Here is a 20,956-nt window from a genome sequence, read left to right as displayed (position 1 = left end):
TACGCATTCTAAAACTTTTCCATATACTTTTAAACTTACCATGTGTGTTGACTTGCCTGTTTATATTTCAGCTATTTGACCACAATCATATTTCGTACGACTTCCAGATCATAGACTACCTTAAAATTGATTACTCGTGAATATTTCAGAAGTGCAATTACTCAAAATTATTCGTGTTTTGGAAATTTGACCGACTAAAAGTGGTTCTTATATGTCGTATGTACTTTTGAAATATGTTTATAAAAAAAGAAAAGAGTGTCGCCCTACGTTCTTTCAATATTCTACTGTACGTGTTGTGCGAAATGAATAATATGGTATCAGAAGAGATGAAAAACAAAAGCTGCATTTATGGAAATTATTTACATTCCATTTTCTCGTGGTATATTGGGTTTTATCAAATAAGAACATTGCTTAATTAATTCTGAGAGTCGACAGCAGGAATATTGAATTTGTGTCAAATATCAAATTGTTTGCAGTGTGTTTCGTATAGTTGATACATTGAACATTTGCACGGTGATTTAGAGAGAATAAAAGGCATAACGTTTAATGAATCTATCTCTTGGTATTTAGCATATATTTCATAAGTTTTGCGCAAGATGATAAGACTTTACGACCTTACTGACTATCTAAAAGTACAGTTAGAATATATTGACGGAATTTAGATTCAAGTCGAATACGCTATAGAGCGTTAACCCTTGCCGATTAACAATCTTCGTCGAATTTTATAACAAAATGGCATTCGAAGCAACAACATTATATAGTTCCTTTATCTGATAAGGAAATGCGTGCTTCAAAGGGTATTGCATGTAACTTGAAGATTTTTAAAACGCTTGTAAGTAGAACAAAAGCATAGTTAGTTATGCGTTAACATGATGCAATCTTTCATACTTATACAATAAAATTACAAGAATCACAAAACATATTAACTAATCGATTTCAATACTAGTGATTTGAGTATAATACGAATTAATAATCTACATTGCAAATAGTGCTTTAAATTGAAAAGGAACAGTTCTTTAATGTTAGCAACAAGTATTAAATAGTTGTGAAATGATTTTGAACTTTAAATATTTTAATCAGATATTATTAAAACATTTCACGCAAATTATTTAGCATCTTAATACAGCTGTTCTATGTTCACTGTGCAGAAGTAAGACAAATACAGTTAATCTGCATAAAATGTTCTTTATAAAATGCATGTTGCTCCATATATAATACTTTTGAAAATCAAGACTTCGTTTTGTATAAAGTTGTAATTTTGAAAACGTCTTTCACACCTAAGTGCAGTGTTGACAATTTGATTTGTTCCTCACAACAAAATTTCATCTGGAAACTTATTTATTACAATGATGTAATATCTGCTTCGATTGGAACATATATTCTATAGCCTTTATTCTGTCAGGAACAAATACCGTAATATTTCTTCCAGTGTAAATAATATACTCCAGAATATTTCTCTGCTTTTAAACAAATTCTATACTGACAATTCTATTCCATGGCAGAGTAACCACTATATATATGTATTTTTATGTTGCCAATCAGATTGTTTGGTAAATATTAAATTTACTTGGGCCATAGTGCGATTCTTGCGGGGAACAACAGCTTATCCTTTTAATAATTATCATTTTACTTAGAGCAACTCCTAGAATTTTAAGCTGTAACTTATTCCAAATTGAACCTAAGACGCATATCTGAATCAATTTTGCTATTCCTAAAGTTTCAATAATCAGTGTTGATTTTTTAAATTTCAGGTAAAAATATCCATAAATGTATAACACACTGGTTAAGTTTGATAAGTTGTTCGTTCGTTACAACTTTTCATTGATTTCTTAGATCCTTCGAGAAAAAACTATATTGTGTGACTACATATATAGCCTTGCTTAACCAAACTCAATATCAGAATAGCGTAAGTGTAAACAGACAAGACGACTGGTTTAAATAAATGTTTTGTCTAAATACCGAATAATCGATAAGGATATTCCACAAAGGTGTAAATGGTTCCGTGATAATTAGGTCTCACTTTGCTCTTTTTCAGATGAAGGTATACAGCGTTAACTGTCAATTTGTGTTCAACAGGTGTTAAGCCGATGTTTTATTCTGTTGCTTAGCAATATTCTTCTATCAATCAAATCGCTCAATTTCCATACAGCCTATAGAATTAATAGAACCAGTTGACGTAAATACAATACCACAGCGATGCCGTTACCAAATCATAACAGTGAAAGTAATAAGTCTAACACATCAGTATTGAACAAAACTGGCACAGGTAAAACACCTGCATCAAACAGGGCACCAGGTGTCTATCATATTGCCCATGTGGCTCCATCGGGCAACAGGATGGGGAATGGAGCAAGTTCTACTCACATTGTTATAGACGGTGAACAAATAGATGTGGTAAAATTAAAACATTTAGTTCCAGAATTGAGGAAGGAAATTAGGAATAGAGATTCAAAAATACAACGATATGAAGGAGAACTTGTGGAAAAGTGCAAACAGTTGGAAGAAAAAGATGTTGAAATCTGTAAATTACGTGCTGAAGTTGACAAATTACAATCGGTCTTACAAATCAAAGTTCACAAAGATGCAGGAAAGCCGGATATTTTGGCAACGATACAGGAAGATGCAACGATGGCAGGACAAGAGACACGTACCAAAAAACAGGGTGTGTCTGGTGAAAGTTCAAACGCTAATCAAAATAGTGAAATATTAGAACTAAAACACCACGAGAAGGATTTCAGGTATATTGTTCATATAGTTTATAGTTGTAGTTTTCTTTTGATGTATCTTCATTCAAAGGGTATTATACTCTTGGGAATTGAAATATTACTTTTTTCAATTTCCCTAGTCTGTGTATTTCAAAATTCATTTTTTTTTATTAATTCAAGATATTCCATGTGAATGGACATCAAATTGAAAATTTATCCACACACATTAAATGTATCTTTAAAGTGAAATGTTTTTTTCATGATCTCAATTACTGTGCATGTTTGGTCATTTTAGTCTAATAACAGCACGCAAATTAGTCTTCATGATGATGAACATATTGCTAAGATTCATGTCTTTGATTTTCTCTCAACTGATCTACTTTTAATCGATCAAGGAAAAAGACACTAAGTAAACTAAGTGAATTGCAAACAATTTCTAGAAAGATTTTATATATATTTGGTAATAGAAAACTTTAAATCAAAATTGATTATTTTTTACTTTAATCAGAAATGTATACCTAAATCATTTATGTTACGAGGCAACGAAATTGACTGCATCTAAAATACATGTATTTAAAAGACAAATATGTTACTTCTACTGTTGCCATGACGACACGTCCTGGTATTTCTTTCGTAATGTATATTAGCTACTTTGTACCTATTTCCTCCAAGAATGTTTTCATGACTCCCCCTTTTTTCATTAATCGTTTATCTTCTATAAAAGATAGACGAGAGATACCAAAGGGGTATTTCAACTGATAAGTCGATCACAAAATGACAGTGTCATGGCAAAAGACAGAAAACGACACAAGGCAATAACAGTATACAAAACACAACATAGACAACACTGAGCAACACGAACCCCACCAAACACTGGGGTGATTTCATGTACTCCAATTAAGCAGAATCTGCTCCACATGTGATTCCCGTCGTCTCATCTACTATTAAATAATTCTTTAAATATTTACATATTGAGTGAAAGGATATATCCTCAAATAGCATCAGCATCGAACTCTTTATCTCAATATACCTCTTTCAGGGTGATGTGCTTATTCGTTTCACCATTTGTGTAAAATGCCAATTAAAGCATAGTAATAGTCATAAATTGTGTACAAGTAATTAAAAAATATATATATTATGAAATGACATGAGTGATACACGTTTATTTGCAACTAATTCGCCAGCTTGATGTTTTATTCACAATTTTATGTAACAGTAGTTCAGATTAAAAATCTGCAAATCAGGAAAACAGATTGGTTTTGAGTGCATGTAACCGATAATAAGCATATAAAGTATACTTAAGTGTCCTTACATTATGTTTGTATCAGTATCATATTTATGCAAGGTTGTAGCATGTAGTCATTAACGACCATCCAAGGGCTGTATAGCCAGTCAAGGTCACTAAAAACTTCCATATTTAGTCATGCACATCATGCAAATATAACTGTAACAATCTTCTCTTAACGCCTCTCCTCTCTCTCGTTTATTAAAAAAGTAACATCTTATATGATTGTTTTCATAAAGATATACCTTAAGTGGAAGACATACCATGTTTAAAACAATTTAAATGAGAAACTTGATAAAAAATAATGTGCGAGTCTTTCGTGTTTGCATTAGTTTACACTTTCTAGATGAACACTATAACTCAAAAACATCAAAACACACAAAAAGTAAATACGAACTCAACATGATACTCTGAACTATTTCAAACACTGACTAGTATCGATGCTTTGTTGTTGATTGAACCGATATTGTTGTTTTTCTCTTTTTCAAAACACACAAAAAGTAAATACGAACTCAACATGATACTCTGAACTATTTCAAACACTGGCTAGTATCGATGCTTTGTTGTTGATTGAACCGATATTGTTGTTTTTCTCTTTTTTAAAACACACAAAAAGTAAATACGAACTCAACATGATACTCTGAACTATTACAAACACTGGCTAGTATCGATGCCTTGTTGTTGATTGAACCGATATTGTTGTTTTCGCTTTTCCTTACAGTGTAAAAAACCCAATTATAATTATTAACCCCCTGACATAAAAGTCTTATTAAGAAACAAAAGATAAACCTCATCTGAAACTATCTTCTCTTAACAATATATATTGAATTTAATTGCCTTATTTCTATTGAATTTACATATCAATTGTTATCTTATATTGACAGATCTAAGCAACTAATTAAGGATGCAATTCACGACAACGACTTCTTGAAGAACCTTGATTCGACGCAAGTACGAGAGATAGTTGATTGTATGTACGAGAAAAAGATTAAACAGGGTCACTATATAATCAGGGAAGGAGATGCTGGACAACACTTATATGTATCAGCAGGTAAGATTATAATCTGTTCCCAAAGGATAGGGAGATCATTAACAGGGAACAGGGTCACTATATAATCAGGGAAGGATATGCTGGACAATACTTATATGTATCAGCAGGTGAGATTACAATCAGTTCCCAAAGGTATAATGAGAATAAGAAACTATATTAAATCAGGAGAAAGGCACGCCTCTCTCTGTATACGTACTTGGTATAATACAAATTAAAACATAAGAAAACAATGAGTACCCCTCAAAAAAGTAAAATCGCAAAAAATATTGAACTCCGAGGAACATTTAAAAAGGAAAGTCCCTAAATTGAATAGTAAAATCAAAAGCTCATACACATCAAACGAATGGATAGTGAGATTAGGAAGCTATAATAAACAAAGAGAAAGACACACCTCTCTCAGTATATATTTACTCGGTTACATACACATTAAAGCATGATCACTCGATCGTTTTGTAATTTGTTAATACGATTTATTAATAAATTTATGTACAAAAAGATCAGAGTTTAGTGACCAAACCTTGTTTAGTCATTAAGTATTGAAGAAGCTACATAATGGTATTCAGTATTGTTATAAGTCTAATGATGAAAATCACATTATTGTTATACCATTTAACAATAAAGTTATATTGTATTATTAAGACCAAAAAGGTCACTGTCCAATCCCTTTTGTCCATATAGTGATTAACACGTTGAACAATTGTATTTATAGTAAAATTGATAAAGAGAATCTCAATATGTGGTTAATGGCTATATGAGTTCATAGCTTAATAAGGAATTTATATGAAAAACAATATGATATATATTTTTTAATCACAATGACAATTAATCAGTAATAAACATAATTTTTAAATCGTAAACACACTATATACATATTATATGAATAAATTAGCATTTCATTACCAAAAACAAAACTACTCAGACTTTTCGTATAAAGAACTACAACTTTTATTAATGGTTTTCAATTTCAATGCACAAGTTTAAAACTATACATTGATCAATCAAACTTAAGTTAAAAATCGGGGGTTTCTTTACGAGTATTTGCTAATATAATTGAAAAACTGGATTCTATCAATGCACCTTTGTTTCTTATTTTCTTGCCGCCAATTTTTACAATAGTTTAATATGGTTTGAGTAGTATGCTTTTTAGGGAATTATTCATAAGCTTGATTAGTTGAATGCAATAAGTAATCAGTTATATGAAAAGAAATCACGGTACAAATCAATTCTAAGCCTTTAGTTTAACTTTTAGTCACTTTCAATTGCGGAATTTTGTTTTTGAAAGAGCACAGCCAACAGCTGTTTAGGCAAGAAAAGCTCATGAAACAAGCATGTGTTGATAGTCATGCCACCGATTACTTTGTTTTTCTGCATCAAAATGATATAGAGTACACTACTGTATCAGCAGTACTAACAACTATCTACCTACCCATGCGGAGCACCTGAGATCACCTTCTGTTTTTGGTGGGGTTTGAATGTCCCTCTGGTGTCTTTCGCCCCCTTTTTACATACTTTTCGAATAGTTTTTTTAATCGACGGTAATAGTAACCAAACGAAAACAGAACTCCGTCACAATTTCTCGTATAAATATTTTGACTAAAATGGTTGGTATGAAACTTAATTTTTACTCTGAAGGGTTCGCAAAATCTGATTGCAATACATGTTTAACAACTAGTTTTCCATTCTGGCGAAACAAGCTTTACATTTTAATCAGAAAATAAGTTCTAAATCCATTGCAATGCAGTGAACATGTAATATTTACTGATTTCTTTATTTTATTGATCTGGAATAATCTTTTTTTTCAATTATGAGTAATGACAAATACAAAAAGGCGTTCAGTACACGAGTACGATTATTATATTTTATTAACCTGAAAAAATCTATAACGAGATATTCATACTTGTAATATGTGTAAATTGTTCGCTAAAAAAACATATTCTATTAATACTCAGTGATAAAACATAATAAAATCATATTTATTGGCTTTTACTTCTTTTGAAAATAATCATGACAGTTATCCCCTTTTATGCGACATATCAGACGGTGACATTTATCCTCAAGTGTGCAAAGAAAACATGATGTAAATGATGACGTGAACGAACAAACACAAACATAAATTTAATAAAAACTGAAAAGTCTAGGCGTTTCGAACAACAAATCCAAAATTTACGATTTGTGTTCACTACTGCCAACAACATCAACCTCATGATAGCAAAAGAAAATCGGTCATGTCAAATTTCTAAAAGGTGCAGCCCATAGTGAAGTGTCATTACCTGAATACCTTTTTTAATAACAAAATCAAACCAGATAATAGTAGAATTACAAAACAACTTTCATAAAAACAAAATACGATTAATATAAGATATTTGAAAATCAATTGCACAAAATTAAAGACAAAATAAAACAAAGACCCAACAAAAATTACATGTGACCATATTTGTCTATTTTCAAGATCGTTTTATTGACGGTTAATATTTGTTCCTGCTTGGTTGCCATCTCTTAAATGTTAAACAAACTTTTATTGTATCCATTTATAAAGTACAATTATCATAGAAACCCGAAGGCATTTCCACACTTTTATAAAAGAGAGGCGACTGATACCGAAGGAACATTCAAACTCATAGTCATAAATAAACTGACAACGTCGTGGCATCAAAAGATCAAAAAATCAAAAGATAGTACACGCATGCAGTTAATTGCTGTACGCTAATTCCTTTCTTTTCTTTATTAATTAAGATGTGCATTTATAACGATCGGCATATCAAAAGGGAATATAATTTGAACGGTAAATCTAACGTTGCTACTAGTATATATATAGGATTATAATATACCTGTGCACAAGAACTTATCTCGACCTCTAAGTATCAATGGCTATTTGTATCGTAAGGTTGCTGTCTCTTTGATGTTTATCCCATATCTCCTTCAATAATACTCATATTTGAACTTGTTACCATCACATTGATAAATCTTACACCTTCAAGTTCGTATTCATTATATTTTCGGTAATAAATTAACAGTTATGCTATTATTTCTTCTTTTTTTTTTGTAATCAATGAACAATTAAGCTATAACGTGCATTTTCCGTTTATTAATTGAAACATTTTCCCATAAAAATCATCAAACCATTTCTTTTTATATTTTCTGCTGATGTGTTGGTAGAACTAATATTATAATGGAAAAAGGTTCGTTTCGTAACAAAATGTTCTGTTAAATAAATAACTGATGTACAAATAATTGATGTATTGCATTATATCTGGGTTTATGTGTGCGTATCAGCAACTAAAACTCCATAAGGGATTTACTACAAATTAATCTTGAACTAATGTCGAAAATTTAAATTGGTCGATGTTAAAAGGTGTTAAAATAATTAAATTGTTCATATGCTGCACCGCTTGTAAATACTCACACCAAATAGTAATAAAGATCCTTTCATTTCATTTGATCAGTGAAATTTCTTTAACCTTTCCTGGCTGAGAAAATAGTTTATATTTACATCGTTCTTTCTGTCACATTAGAGATTACTCTCACTTGGGGCCATTTTTCATATTTAGTTTCATAAATCTTCAAATTATTAACTGCCGACCAATTGTAATTATATTTGAATAGAATCATTCTGATGTTGTATATCTTAAAAGTCCGATATATTCACCCCTCAAAACTACCCCAATATCTAAATTAGAAATACGAGGAGGGGGACGAAAAGACTATAAAGGACTAATTGCTACACAGCTGATATCAATGTCCATATTAAAAATACGGCAAACGTTCGCAGCCTTTATAAAACATTGCTGCAACTTTTACTTTATTACACAAAAAAAACCTAAATTGCTATCAATAACACCAACTTAGGTCCAGAAGTAATAGAAAATAGTAACCTAAGCTTAACTAGTGGGTGGACCATTTTTAACAAGACTTCACAGGTGTGTCCTTTCTATTATCTATTATTTCACACAAACACCTTCTTATTCAAAACAACTGTCTAATATACGACATATGGATCGACTCTTTGCTATATTAAACATCTTCTCGTAGGCATTCTAGGTATAAGGCTTAATTGTCAAGCAAGAGATACATGCTCTTTTTTTCAACGCCCATTTACTGACGCATTCATTGTCAGTTTATTTTCGATCTATGAGTTTGACTGTCCTTTGGTATCATTCGCCCCTCTTTTATACTGAGCTTTGTTTACAATTTAAATATTACCATTATTCTACTGAAACAAAAAACGATTCCATGGTTCAATCCACCATTTTCTACATTTGAAAATGCCTGTATCAAGTCAGGAATATGACAGTCGTTGTCTATTCGTTTGAGGTGTTTTATTATTTGATTTTGCCATTTGATTAGGGAGTCTTCGTTTTGAATTTTCCTCAGAGTTCAGTATTTTTGTGATTTTATTTTTTCTAGTTAGCAAATGTTGAACGTCTCTCCTCAAACATATTTCTTTGTTTTCAGAATTTATTTATTATATGACTGGATGAATTCCGTATTAAAAGTACCGTGTTTAAGTACAACTTGTTGGATTACATTGCTTACATAGTCAAATTTAGACAATATTACAATAGAAGCTTTCAATCTCTGAACTTTATGTTAATAAACTTCCTGTAATCCGATTTTTGCTTTGTTAAATAAAAATATGAAGATGTAGTATGATTGCCAATGACACAACTATCCACCATAAGACAAGTATGTATGTTGCTCTAAAAGATTTTTGTGAGTCTTACACTCAGTATCGATTTAAAGTCTTCCATGAGAATGTAATGTCCTATATGTAATCAATTTTATCACCACATTGTCTCTCTTGTGTTATATTGTGTAGTTTGGACAATATATTCAAAGTATACAAATTGTAAACTTGTATTTTTAAATTTTGATGACTGCTTTTCGACATTCTCATTCATAATTCTTTATGCATTACGTTGATTATGGGACATGGGGGTAGATACTGATCACAAGTTAAAAAGCCTTTTCTTTAAATGAACTTCATAAGTACAAGCATCGTTGTAAATTTGATGCGACTGTCATACAAGTGAGAGGTTTAGCGCTATAAAACTAGGTTCAATCCTCCATTTTCTACAGTTGAAAATGCCTCTACCAAATTAGGAATTTTACAGTTGTTGTCCATTCCTTTGATGTGTTTTATCATTTGATTTTGCCATTTGATTAAGAAATTTACGTTTTGAATTTCGATATTTTTGAAACACTGAGACTAATTTACAAACATTCATTAACGCAAATGTAGATGATATACCATGTATTTTGTAGATGGTGAGCTGGAGGTGCTTAAAAGTAATAAAGTTCTTGGTAAAATGACTGCAGGTCGGGCATTCGGAGAACTGGCAATACTTTATAACTGTACAAGGACAGCGTCAGTTAGAGGTGAGTATATGATTGATAAATATGAGAACCTATAATGACTCTAAATATGTGTACGGCTTTTACAATGTTCTTCCCGTAGAAAGGCCCCTAGTTATGATATATGTATATATAAGGTGAATTATGTTTTCCCGTCTTCCACGAAAATTGATGTCTCACGTTTCGTTAATGTGAATGATGGATTCATTAATTTCAAGTTTCACACCTTTTGTCAGTGCGTCCTATGTACTTATCATTAATTGCGAGATTAGAAAATTATAAACATGTAACCCTTAAATGTACCTATATTACTATTAGACAATAGACAATATAGACAATACTTTATTAATAAACCTCAGACACATAGGTGTACAAGAGGACATCATATATACACGTATACACATGTTTATACTCAATACATTCACACTAAACATAATAATGCTACATACATGAGAAAATATAGCAAATGTCAATTTACAAACTACCATAACTTTCAACTAAAAACCAACATAAATCACAAGTATCGTGTAAGAATTTTTAAAAATATTGCTAAGTTTTTGTAAAGTTCTACATGACAAAATGTTAAAAGCTGTTTCAATTTGTACTCCGTTGGATTTGCAGTATAATATTGTGGAATATATTTATTTCTAAGCAGTTTTATTTCCTATTTTTGACACTTAAAAAGATAATGAAATTCATCCCCTATTCCATTTCCACAAAGATGACAAATTCGTGCATTTTTTGGAATTCCGGACCATCTTCCCGTTTCTACAGGAATTTTTAAATTTGAACATCTGAGTTTTGCCATATAAATCCTGTCACACAGCTTCAACTTTATCAAATAGGTTTCCAAACGAAATTCCTCTTTATAAAATAAATAAAATGCACCTCTTGAAGAGTTATTCATTTGTGAAAACCAATGTTGGATGAATTGATCATTCAGTTTTTGTGAAATAATGTTCTTTAATCCCAGTTTATCCAATGGAAGTTGATTTTGCCAAATAAAACTAATTCCATTTTCGTCAAATATGGATTTAACGTACGTAATCCATTTAAATTTTGTGGGGTTTTGAAAATGTAATTTGAGCATTAATTTATACATAATGGAAGATAACTTGTTATTTTCCGATAACAAGTTATTCCAAAACAACACCATTTTACGTTTAATAATGGTTTCCAAAGGGAATCTTCCGAGTTCCCCATACACCATATAATTTGGTGTACTGCTTCTTAATTTCAAAATGTTTTTGCAAAATTGAAGGTGTATTTTCTCAATGCTTTCTTTATTTTCAAATCCCCATACCTCTGAAGCATATAATAAAACAGGACTAACCAATGAGTCAAAAAGTTTTAGCTGCAAATCGACGGGAATACATATATTTTTAATTTTTCGGTATAGAGCATACAAAGACTTCTGTGCTTGAACAAGAAGTTTTTTTCGTGCTGTACAAAAGCTACCGTTGTAATTGAAAAGTACACCAAGGTAGCAGTAGGAATCAACTATTTCAATTTTTTCACCATATATCATAAAATTCTGTTTTCTTTTTACTTTCCTTTTACTAAAAATCACTACTTTGGTTTTGCTTGTGTTAATCTTAAGCTTCCATTTTTTACAATATTCTTCAAAACATACAAGGGTTTTTTGTAATCCTTCTGCACTTTCAGACAATAGCGCAGTATCATCTGCGTACAGTATAATAAACAATTTAACATACATTTCTAATGATTCCAAGCACAGCTTTGAAATATTATTTAGACTTTCTATATTATTTTCCACAAAATAATTTTCTAAATCATTTAGAAACAAAGAAAATAAAAAAGGTGATTAGATTTTCACCTTGTTTTACTCCTGTATGAGATATAAAAAATTCGGAAAATTCATTTCCTTTCTTGACACATGTTTTTATATTTTGATACATATTATAGATCACATTAAATAGTTTACCTTTAATGTTTGATTTTTGCATTTTTTGCCACAATCCTGACCTCCATACAGTGTCAAAAGCGCTCTTAAAGTCTATAAAAGTGCAAAATAGCTTCTTACCAAATGAAAAATATATAGTAATTAAAGAATACAATACAAATATATTGTCAACAGTAGAGAATCCTCTACGAAAACCTGCTTGTGCCTTTGAAATCAGGTCTACGTGATCTGCATAATTATTTAACCTGTAATTCAACATGGCAGAAAAAGTTTTACTAAAGCATGAATTCAAAGTGATTCCTCTGTACATTTCGGGATCAGATCTTGATCCTTTATTTTTAAATATAGTAATCATGATTCCATTAGACCAACTGTCAGGAACAATTCCAGTATCTAAAATCAAATTGAATAGCTTAACATAAATTGGCATTAAATCGTCAATTGTATTCTTTATATACTCATTTAAAATTTCATCACTACCTGAAGCTTTGCCATTTTTTAAGTTTGAAACAACTTTTTTAATTTCATCTTCTGTTACTGGACTGTTTAAAAATAACTCAACATCGTCTGGTAGAGTATCAAATTCCAAATCTTGTTCGAAATCATTTTCTGTCTCAACAGTTTCATTTAGTATTTTAAAATGATCATACAATGCTTTTAGAGATATATCGTCATTGTTATCTTTTTTTTTACTATCATTTAGATTATGAAGGATTTTCCATAGAGCTTTTGTATCCTTTTTAGAAATGTTACGCAACTCATCAGCAGCTCTCTGTTGATAGTTTGCAAAAGATTTATTTAATGTTATTTTATGTTCTTTACTAGCTTGTCTCATTTTACTTCTGTTTTCAGCATTTTTCAAAAAACTATATCTCTTTCGAGCTTTATGAAATTTTTTTCTACTCATCGAGCATTTTCTATTAAACCAAGGTTTTGAATTTTCATGTTTGTAAAAATATTTATGTTTATTTACTTTCCCAAACGTTTCTGCTGCCGCATCTTTAAAATTTTTGCTGATATCTAAAACTATATTGTTTATATCATTTTGAGTTGCATCAATATTTACGGACAATTTGTCCAGTTTATTCATAACAGTGGTCAAAATACCTTCGGAATCATTGTGAATTCGATCAACGTATTCAGATTTCTGTTCACTCTTCCACCTGACAAAAGTTTTATCATTTCTATTGTTGATAACAATTGAATCTGATTTACTAAATGTGGCCTGAAGTCTAAAATTTATAAAAGAATGACAATCAGAATATAACGGTATAAAGTCAGCAATTTCAAAATAAACAATCAAAGGGAAGAGCATTGATGAAATAATTAAATAATCAACAACACTTGAATCGTTACATGTTTTCTCCCCAATACCTTTATCTGATCCAACTCTTGAATTTGCAATATATAAATTATTTTTTCTGCACAACTCTAACAGTCTATGACCATACTTATTAGGTCTACATGTACACTGAGACACTCTTTGTAAGGTGATTTTGTTTCGAGTCAGATTCTCATAATCATACAAATAATCTAATATATCAGCATCACAATCTAAATCAAACATACTAACAATTGACTCATCAGGTATAATATAATCGGGTAAAGACCCAGTTTTTGAGTTAAAATCGCCAACTAGGGCAATATAACAATTTTCAGTGTTTGTAAGGATATTCAATTCATTTTCCAATTCTTCAAAAGCTTCTATAGTAGAATACTTAGAATTTTCAGGTGGTACATAAACACAACCAAAAATTACATCTGAATTAAGTGACAAAATTGATTTCGAAATTTTAAACCATAAAACAAATTGACTCTCAGTATTATAGAAATTCAACTCTTTTTCTAAACTCTTTCTATAAATAACAACTATTCCACCTGATGCTTTTTTAAATTTTTTTCTATTTTTTGTGACATAAATATAATCGTCTGGTAAGTTTAAATTATCTAAATCAGTTAACATCGTTTCAACAAAAATACAGATATCATGTTCAAGCAAAATTTCAATGAAATCAGGAGACAATAGTCTTTTCTTAAGTCCACAAACATTTAAGAAACAAATATTTAAACTATCATTGTTAATTGTATATTTCTTATTCACAGTTTTATAATTTTTCGATTTCTTTTGAGGTTGTCCTCTTGCACCATTCCCCTATCTGCCAGAATTTGGTGAATCATCTGTGTGCGGTCCTGTCGCTGTCTTTTGCTAGGAGGGGTATCACTAGAATAAGACCCTTTTGGGCTCGTGTCATGGTTTGTTGATGAAGAGCCAGTATGCTCCGTTCTAGTGTCCTCTAGTACCGTGTTAGGAATGTAGAGCTGGTTGTCTATGTATAGCCTATCACGCACAAGAGAGGCTTGTCTATTTTGCTGTTTGGCCTGTTTTAACACCGGATACAGTTCCTTCCGCTTTTGTTCAATTTCATGAGGAAATTGCTCCCGTATTCCGTATGGTCTACCTTTTAGTCTGGTAGCATTTGCTAAAACATATTCAAGATCACGGTGATATAGGAATCTTGCAACTATCGGTGCTCTTCTGTTGTCCCCCTTTGTTCGGAATCGATGGACATTGCCGAATTCGATCCTGTAGTCGATCCTCAGCTGATCGTATAGAAAAGATCGCAAAAGCTCTTCCGTATCTTCACCCGGAACTCTATGCAATCCCGTAAAGATCAGATTGTTTTTCATTGACCTGCATTGCAAGTCAAGAATGGCTGTCTTTAAGGACTCAATTTCCTTTGAATTGATGACTGATGGAACACCCGGTCGGACGATGGTGTTGTCTTCAAGTTTCTTAATTCTCGTATCATGATTGTTTATATTACGTCTGTTAGTTTTTACTTGTCCAGATACCTGATCGAAAAGAGTTCTAACACCTTGGCAGCTAGTCTCGCAGTCTGACAGCTTTTTGTTGAAATCGCTCGCCTGGTCTTCTAATGTTCTAACCCTAGCTGACACCGTTAAGAAATCTTGTTTCAAATCATCAAGGCGCTTCTCCATACTTGTTTCCATTCGTCTCATTGTGGAGTCGATACCCGTAACTATTTCCAAAATCATGTTAAGCAATGTGCCGGAGTTCAGATTGACATCATTGGAAGCGTCAACTATTCTTCGGCTCTCTTTAATCAACCTCGACGTATCGCTCATCGACATTCTTTTTGATATGATTGGTTGTTCTTATAGGTGAATAGGTCAAATTTACTATAAAACAGCTGATTTTACTATAGTCCAAAGTCCACTTTCATTCAATGTTTAATGAACAGTTTTCAATACATACACTGTTTATCCCCCAGGGTATACAGGACAGGTCTCAGTGAAAATAATAGTTTCGTTGTTATCAAAAACTTCTAATATGGGATCAAGATCTCCGAAATTTAGACAATAAGTTCAAAAAGTATAATATTTACAGTTGTTGAAATCTTACTCCAAAATCTCCTGTATAACTAACCGAAATCCATATTTTTGTTGAGAGAGTAACAACACTTCATTTTCTTTCTAATCACGTGATCGGCAAAAAAAAAAAAAAAAAAAAAAAAAAAAAAAAAAAAAAAAAAAAAAAAAAAAAAAAAGAAATTACTAGAACACACCCGCGAAATCGCGGGCATTCAGAGCGTAGTTTAAAGTATGTAAAGTGTTGTTGGAAGAATTTTGTGAAATATTGAATGACTGGAGAATTTCAGCAAAATTATCATAAATCATAGGTTATTGGGGACAGGAAAATTTTTTTTTAATCCCTCCTCCTTTATTTCCAAAATTCCCAATGTGTGGTTTTCTATCAATTTCAATATGAATATACATTAAGTATGTTATGAACATTTAAGTAAGGAGCCTGTACTTCAGTGGTTGTCGTTTGTTTATGCGTTACATATTTGTTTTTCGTTCATTGTTTGTACATAAATAAGGCCGCTAGTTTTCTCGTTTGAATTGTTTTACATTTTCATTTCGGTGCCTTTTAAAGCTGAGTATGCGGTATGGTCTTTGCTCGTTGTTGAAGGCCGTACGATGACCTATAGTTGTTAATTTCTGTGTCATTTTGGTCTCTTGTGGAGAGTTGTCAACATGGCAATCATACCACATCTTCTTTTTTTTTGTAATCAATGAATTTTGTAAAAGATTTAATGACTGGAGAATTTCAGAAAAGGTATCAAAAGTGCACATGAATAAATTTAGCGCTTATCTGTATATTATGAACATTCACTATATAAATGAAGTGTATTTACTTTCAATTCTAAGTTTTCTAATCGATCCATGGTGGTCATTGATATAGTATACAGACCCTCTCTATTTAATAAACTCTGTGACCACCGTGGATAGTAAACTTGAAATGATAGCAGATAGAATTCTGAAAATACACTTTATTCGTAGTATATGTATGTTCAAAGTATACAGAAAAACGCAAACCGGAAGTATAATCTGACTTAAAATTTTGTCCAATGACGGGACAATATCCGGATGCCCTTTTTCTCGATTTTCTCCCAAAATAACTCAATCTATATAATCGTATGAATGGATGACAAATGCGACTATGCACTGTACCTATAGGACACAGAGGCGTGTTGATTAATTTATTGTGGAAAGAAGAGAAGCGACACCCAAAATGAGGTCTTCTCGTTTAATAGCATAGATGCATAGTGATACTTTGACCTTGGATATGTTCAAACGAAGTCATTCTATAACATTTTAAAATGTTCTCGTCAAGACATCAAGGAGGCGTATTCTACTTTGGAGTTCAACGATCACTTAGATCTGTTTGCCATAAACTTGTATATATTCGGTAGAGACAAGATTGGAATATTCAAGTAGTTGCCGTGGTGTCTCGTGATAAGAGACAGAAAATGACCAGGCGCAATCGAGAATCACAAGATTAATGCAAACAGACAAAATAAAGGCAACAGTAGTATACCGCTGTTTGAAACCGTGGCAAAAATAAAAACAGCAACAAAACATTACACAGTAGCAAAAATGAATGTAAACTTAAGGTGGTACCTAACACTTTCACTAAAATTAATTTGGCTCGTTTAATTTTCTTAAAATTTTGACAAAGTATTTAGTTTGACCCTTTGACAAAAATATAAAAAAAAATCAAAAAAATTGAACCAACCGTTTAATCAGAAAAATTACACTGGTTATATAGCAGTTTGACAAACACTCATTTTGATCATTGAGAAGCTTAATATTCCCTCAAGAACACAACGTCATTAAAACGTTCTGCTGATTTTACAGAGTTATCTCCCTGTAGTGTTAGGTACCACCTTAATACGTTGCAGAAGATTTTTTTTTTTACTTTTGTTTTATTGATATTCTTGAAACCTTATAAAATTGTATTTTGCCTCATGTCTGTATGCTAGTCTCATAACACACAATACATAAAAGGGAATAACTGAACCTATATATTTTTGTTTCATATCTTTTTGTCAAATTATCTTTATGAAACCTAATTGTTCCTTTCTGTAATTGCTGTCTTTGAATATTAATACTTAAAATAAATTGTCATACCGTTCTTTGATTTATTGTAATTTTTCTTTTGTCAATTAGTATACGTTCAGTTTCAAAAAAAGTATATTTTGACAGTTATAGGACCTAAATTTACATCTACTAGTTATGTTCAGTATATCAAACTGTAGGGTTTTTTCTTGTGTTATGTGTGACAGTTTCAACAGTAGGTTTCCAAAAGTTAATGAATGTCTTACAATCATATTAATGGAAAAAAACCTGAAGTTGGTGACTCTAAACTTTTCTTTCGATCCGAAACTTTTCTGATTATAAACTTTTCTTTCGATCAATAATATATATGATTTGTTCAATATAATTTTTATTTATATTCCAAAGTCATTACAGATCAATCATTTATATTTAAAGTATAAATTTCTATAGATTCCTCTTGACGTTTTCCTCCATTTAAATCAGAAACAAATTAGCATTCAAATGGAAACTAACTGATATTGTCATTTGGCACTAGACTGTGTTTGAATTACTAACATTTGATAGGATTCTAGAAACAGACAAAGTCATCCTTTTATCATTTATGGAATCAGTTCTGTAATCCTTGAGGTTATCCAATCTGTGTTTATCTTTGATATGACCAATTAAGTTGTGGCGTTATGATACATCCTATTTCACAAGAGTCTTACTGAATTATTGATAAATGCTGTTTATTCTTTAGACTTTCACTGACTAAATTGACCGTTTTTGTCAAAGAAATTAACATCACCATTTAAAGCTAAATCATTTAAATGTCTGGCCGTTCTATACCCTCGTAAGAACACTTGTTTGTGTTGTTACTATGGATTCTAGTCTTCGTATTTATAATTATTGTTATGCAGTTTGGGCTGTAAAACAGACAATAAAATTGAGAATGGAAATGCGGAAGGTGTCAAAGAGACAACAACCCGACCCTATTACAGACAACAACAGAAGGTCACCAATAGGTCTTCAATGCAGCGAGAAACTCCCGTACCCGAAGGCGTCCTTCACTGACCCCTAATATATATATATACTAGTTCAGTGATAATGAACGCCATACTAAACTCAAAATTATACACAAGAAACTAAAGTTAAAAATAATACGACTAACAAAGGCCAGAGGCTCCTGACTTGGGACGCGCGAAAATGCGGCGGGGTTAAACATGTTTATGAGATCTCAACCCTCCCCTATACCTCTATATTCATGCTTAATGTGTTGAAATGTTCTACAATTAAACTTAAACATACCAACTCGTAGAGGTTAAATTAATGTTAAATATTTGCGTGTTGTTTTTGTTGGTTAAAACAGACTGATTGTTTATGAATGTTAACTTAGATGTTGGGTATACGTTCAGGTAACGGCACCAAAAAAAGTTCACTCTTCAAGTGTTAAAATAATTTAACAGAGATACTCAAAGATATTCCATGAAACAACCAATCCCGGTCTTTGACAATATTTAGGTCTCTTCTGTCACAACAGGACCCATGGATCTTATCTAAACCTGATTTTTTTAGATAATTTTCACATTCTATTTTTGAAAGACTTTCTTAAAGTATAATATATGAAACAATTCCTTTTTATCAACATAACCCACTAAAAAAATAATTTTGTTAGGTTCTGTAAATTCTTACGTCGGTACTATACTACATTTGTTTGCGATTTTGCCGGGTCACTTTTTTCTCGATAATGACGTATGTGATCGTTGCCGCCTAGTTGGTGCGTCTAGTTGGATTTTTAGATTGCTCTTGAGTTATCAGTCACACAACCCGAATTAGTCAAAACAATCATACGAAGCCGTCAGCAATTTTGTAATCTGCGATCAAAGGCTGCTTATATGTTTGCTCCCACTAACCCCAACTCTTATCAGCCGATAATTTTGTAAATGAAATATTTATAAATGTATAGCATATTTAGATATGCTATTTATCTATATTAGCAACTCTTTCCAATGCAGCGATTAAATGTGTTCGAATGTATACTAATGGGTAGTTTGGAATATTATTAAATCGTGTTAAGATATTAAATATACATGTCTTGGCTACTATTGATGTTAAATCAACATATATTTTTGAAAGATTGTAAGTAAATTCAAAATTTAAACTATTTCAGCTCTGACTGATATCAAAGTATGGGTTCTAGATCGACGTGTTTTCCAAGCTATTATGATGAAAACTGGTTTACAACGACAAGAAGAAAATATTAAATTTTTACGAAGGTAAACTGGAGTGTGATTATAATGAAACTAATGAATATTTGATGTAGAAATAAACACTTACAAACATGTGTCGATCATGACCGTGAATAAAAAAAACTTAATGTTTCATTGAAACCCTAAATAAAGGCAACAATAGTATACCGCTGAACAAAGTTAAAAAAAACTTGAATTCAGAAAATCTAATAACAAGTGAAAATATGCAACTGATAATGAGCGTTGTCAAATAAAGGCAACAGTAGTATACCGCTGTTCGAAAGTCATAAACCGATTGAGAGAAAACAAATCCGGGTTACAAACTAAAACCGAGGGAACACATCACTTATGAGCTGAAAACAACGAAACAACAAAAACACATAAGTGCAACAAAAAACCAAACGACAATGTAACACACACATAAACGGACTATAAGATTATAAATGACGCTTTTATGGCAATGTTAAATATAACACTAAAAGATAAACATCGCATGACAGGACTACAGTACAAATAAATGCACGAACAAATGTTTCAGTTTCTAATATATTAAAACATATATAATTCTATTTTAATAGTGTTCCATTGCTACAAAATCTTCCAACTGATAAATTGGCCAAGATTGCTGATGTTCTTGAAGTGGTAAGTTTTTCTACATAAACTTGCAACCTCTTCTTCATTTCAATTTACTTTAGTATGCATATGATATGAACTAAGAGAAGTGATCAAATCAATTAATTTGCTAATCAAGCATTTAACATTTAGGCATCAGTTTACTTCACTTTTTAAAATTTTGTTCTATCTTGATTCCACTTTTGTGGCTTTTTGTGCCCCACCTACGATAGTAGAGGGGCATTATGTTTTCTGGTCTGTGCCTCCGTTCGTCCGTCCGGTTAAAGTTTTTGGTCGAGGTAGTTTTTGATGAAGCTGAAGTCCAATCAACTTGAAACTTAATACTCATGTTCCCCATGATATGATCTTTCTAAT

At 31.5% G+C, this 20,956-nt stretch overlaps 1 protein-coding gene across 5 annotated transcripts in view; it reads left to right on the top strand.

Annotated features, from left to right (window-relative positions):
* LOC143045929 (cGMP-dependent protein kinase, isozyme 1-like) overlaps positions 1 to 20,956 on the top strand; it is a 73,101-nt gene that overhangs the window by 31,287 nt on the left and 20,858 nt on the right. For 4 of the 5 annotated variants that reach the window (XM_076218772.1, XM_076218776.1, XM_076218773.1 and 1 more), the window contains exons 3-7: positions 2,036 to 2,738; positions 4,875 to 5,041; positions 10,304 to 10,417; positions 19,891 to 19,996; positions 20,548 to 20,611. In XM_076218772.1, coding sequence (XP_076074887.1) covers positions 2,197 to 2,738; positions 4,875 to 5,041; positions 10,304 to 10,417; positions 19,891 to 19,996; positions 20,548 to 20,611 — 993 coding nt within the window. In that variant the 5' untranslated portion in view covers positions 2,036 to 2,196. Of the gene's footprint in view, positions 1 to 2,035; positions 2,739 to 4,874; positions 5,042 to 5,094; positions 5,149 to 10,303; positions 10,418 to 19,890; positions 19,997 to 20,547; positions 20,612 to 20,956 lie in introns of those variants that run through there. The other variant, XM_076218777.1, reaches the window with a different exon arrangement.

This window comes from Mytilus galloprovincialis, chromosome 9 (genome assembly GCF_965363235.1).
Source record: "Mytilus galloprovincialis chromosome 9, xbMytGall1.hap1.1, whole genome shotgun sequence".
Lineage (NCBI taxonomy): Eukaryota > Metazoa > Mollusca > Bivalvia > Mytilida > Mytilidae > Mytilus > Mytilus galloprovincialis.
The sequence above is the reverse complement of the archived record's forward strand: the minus strand, read 5'-3'. Positions and strand labels throughout refer to the sequence as shown.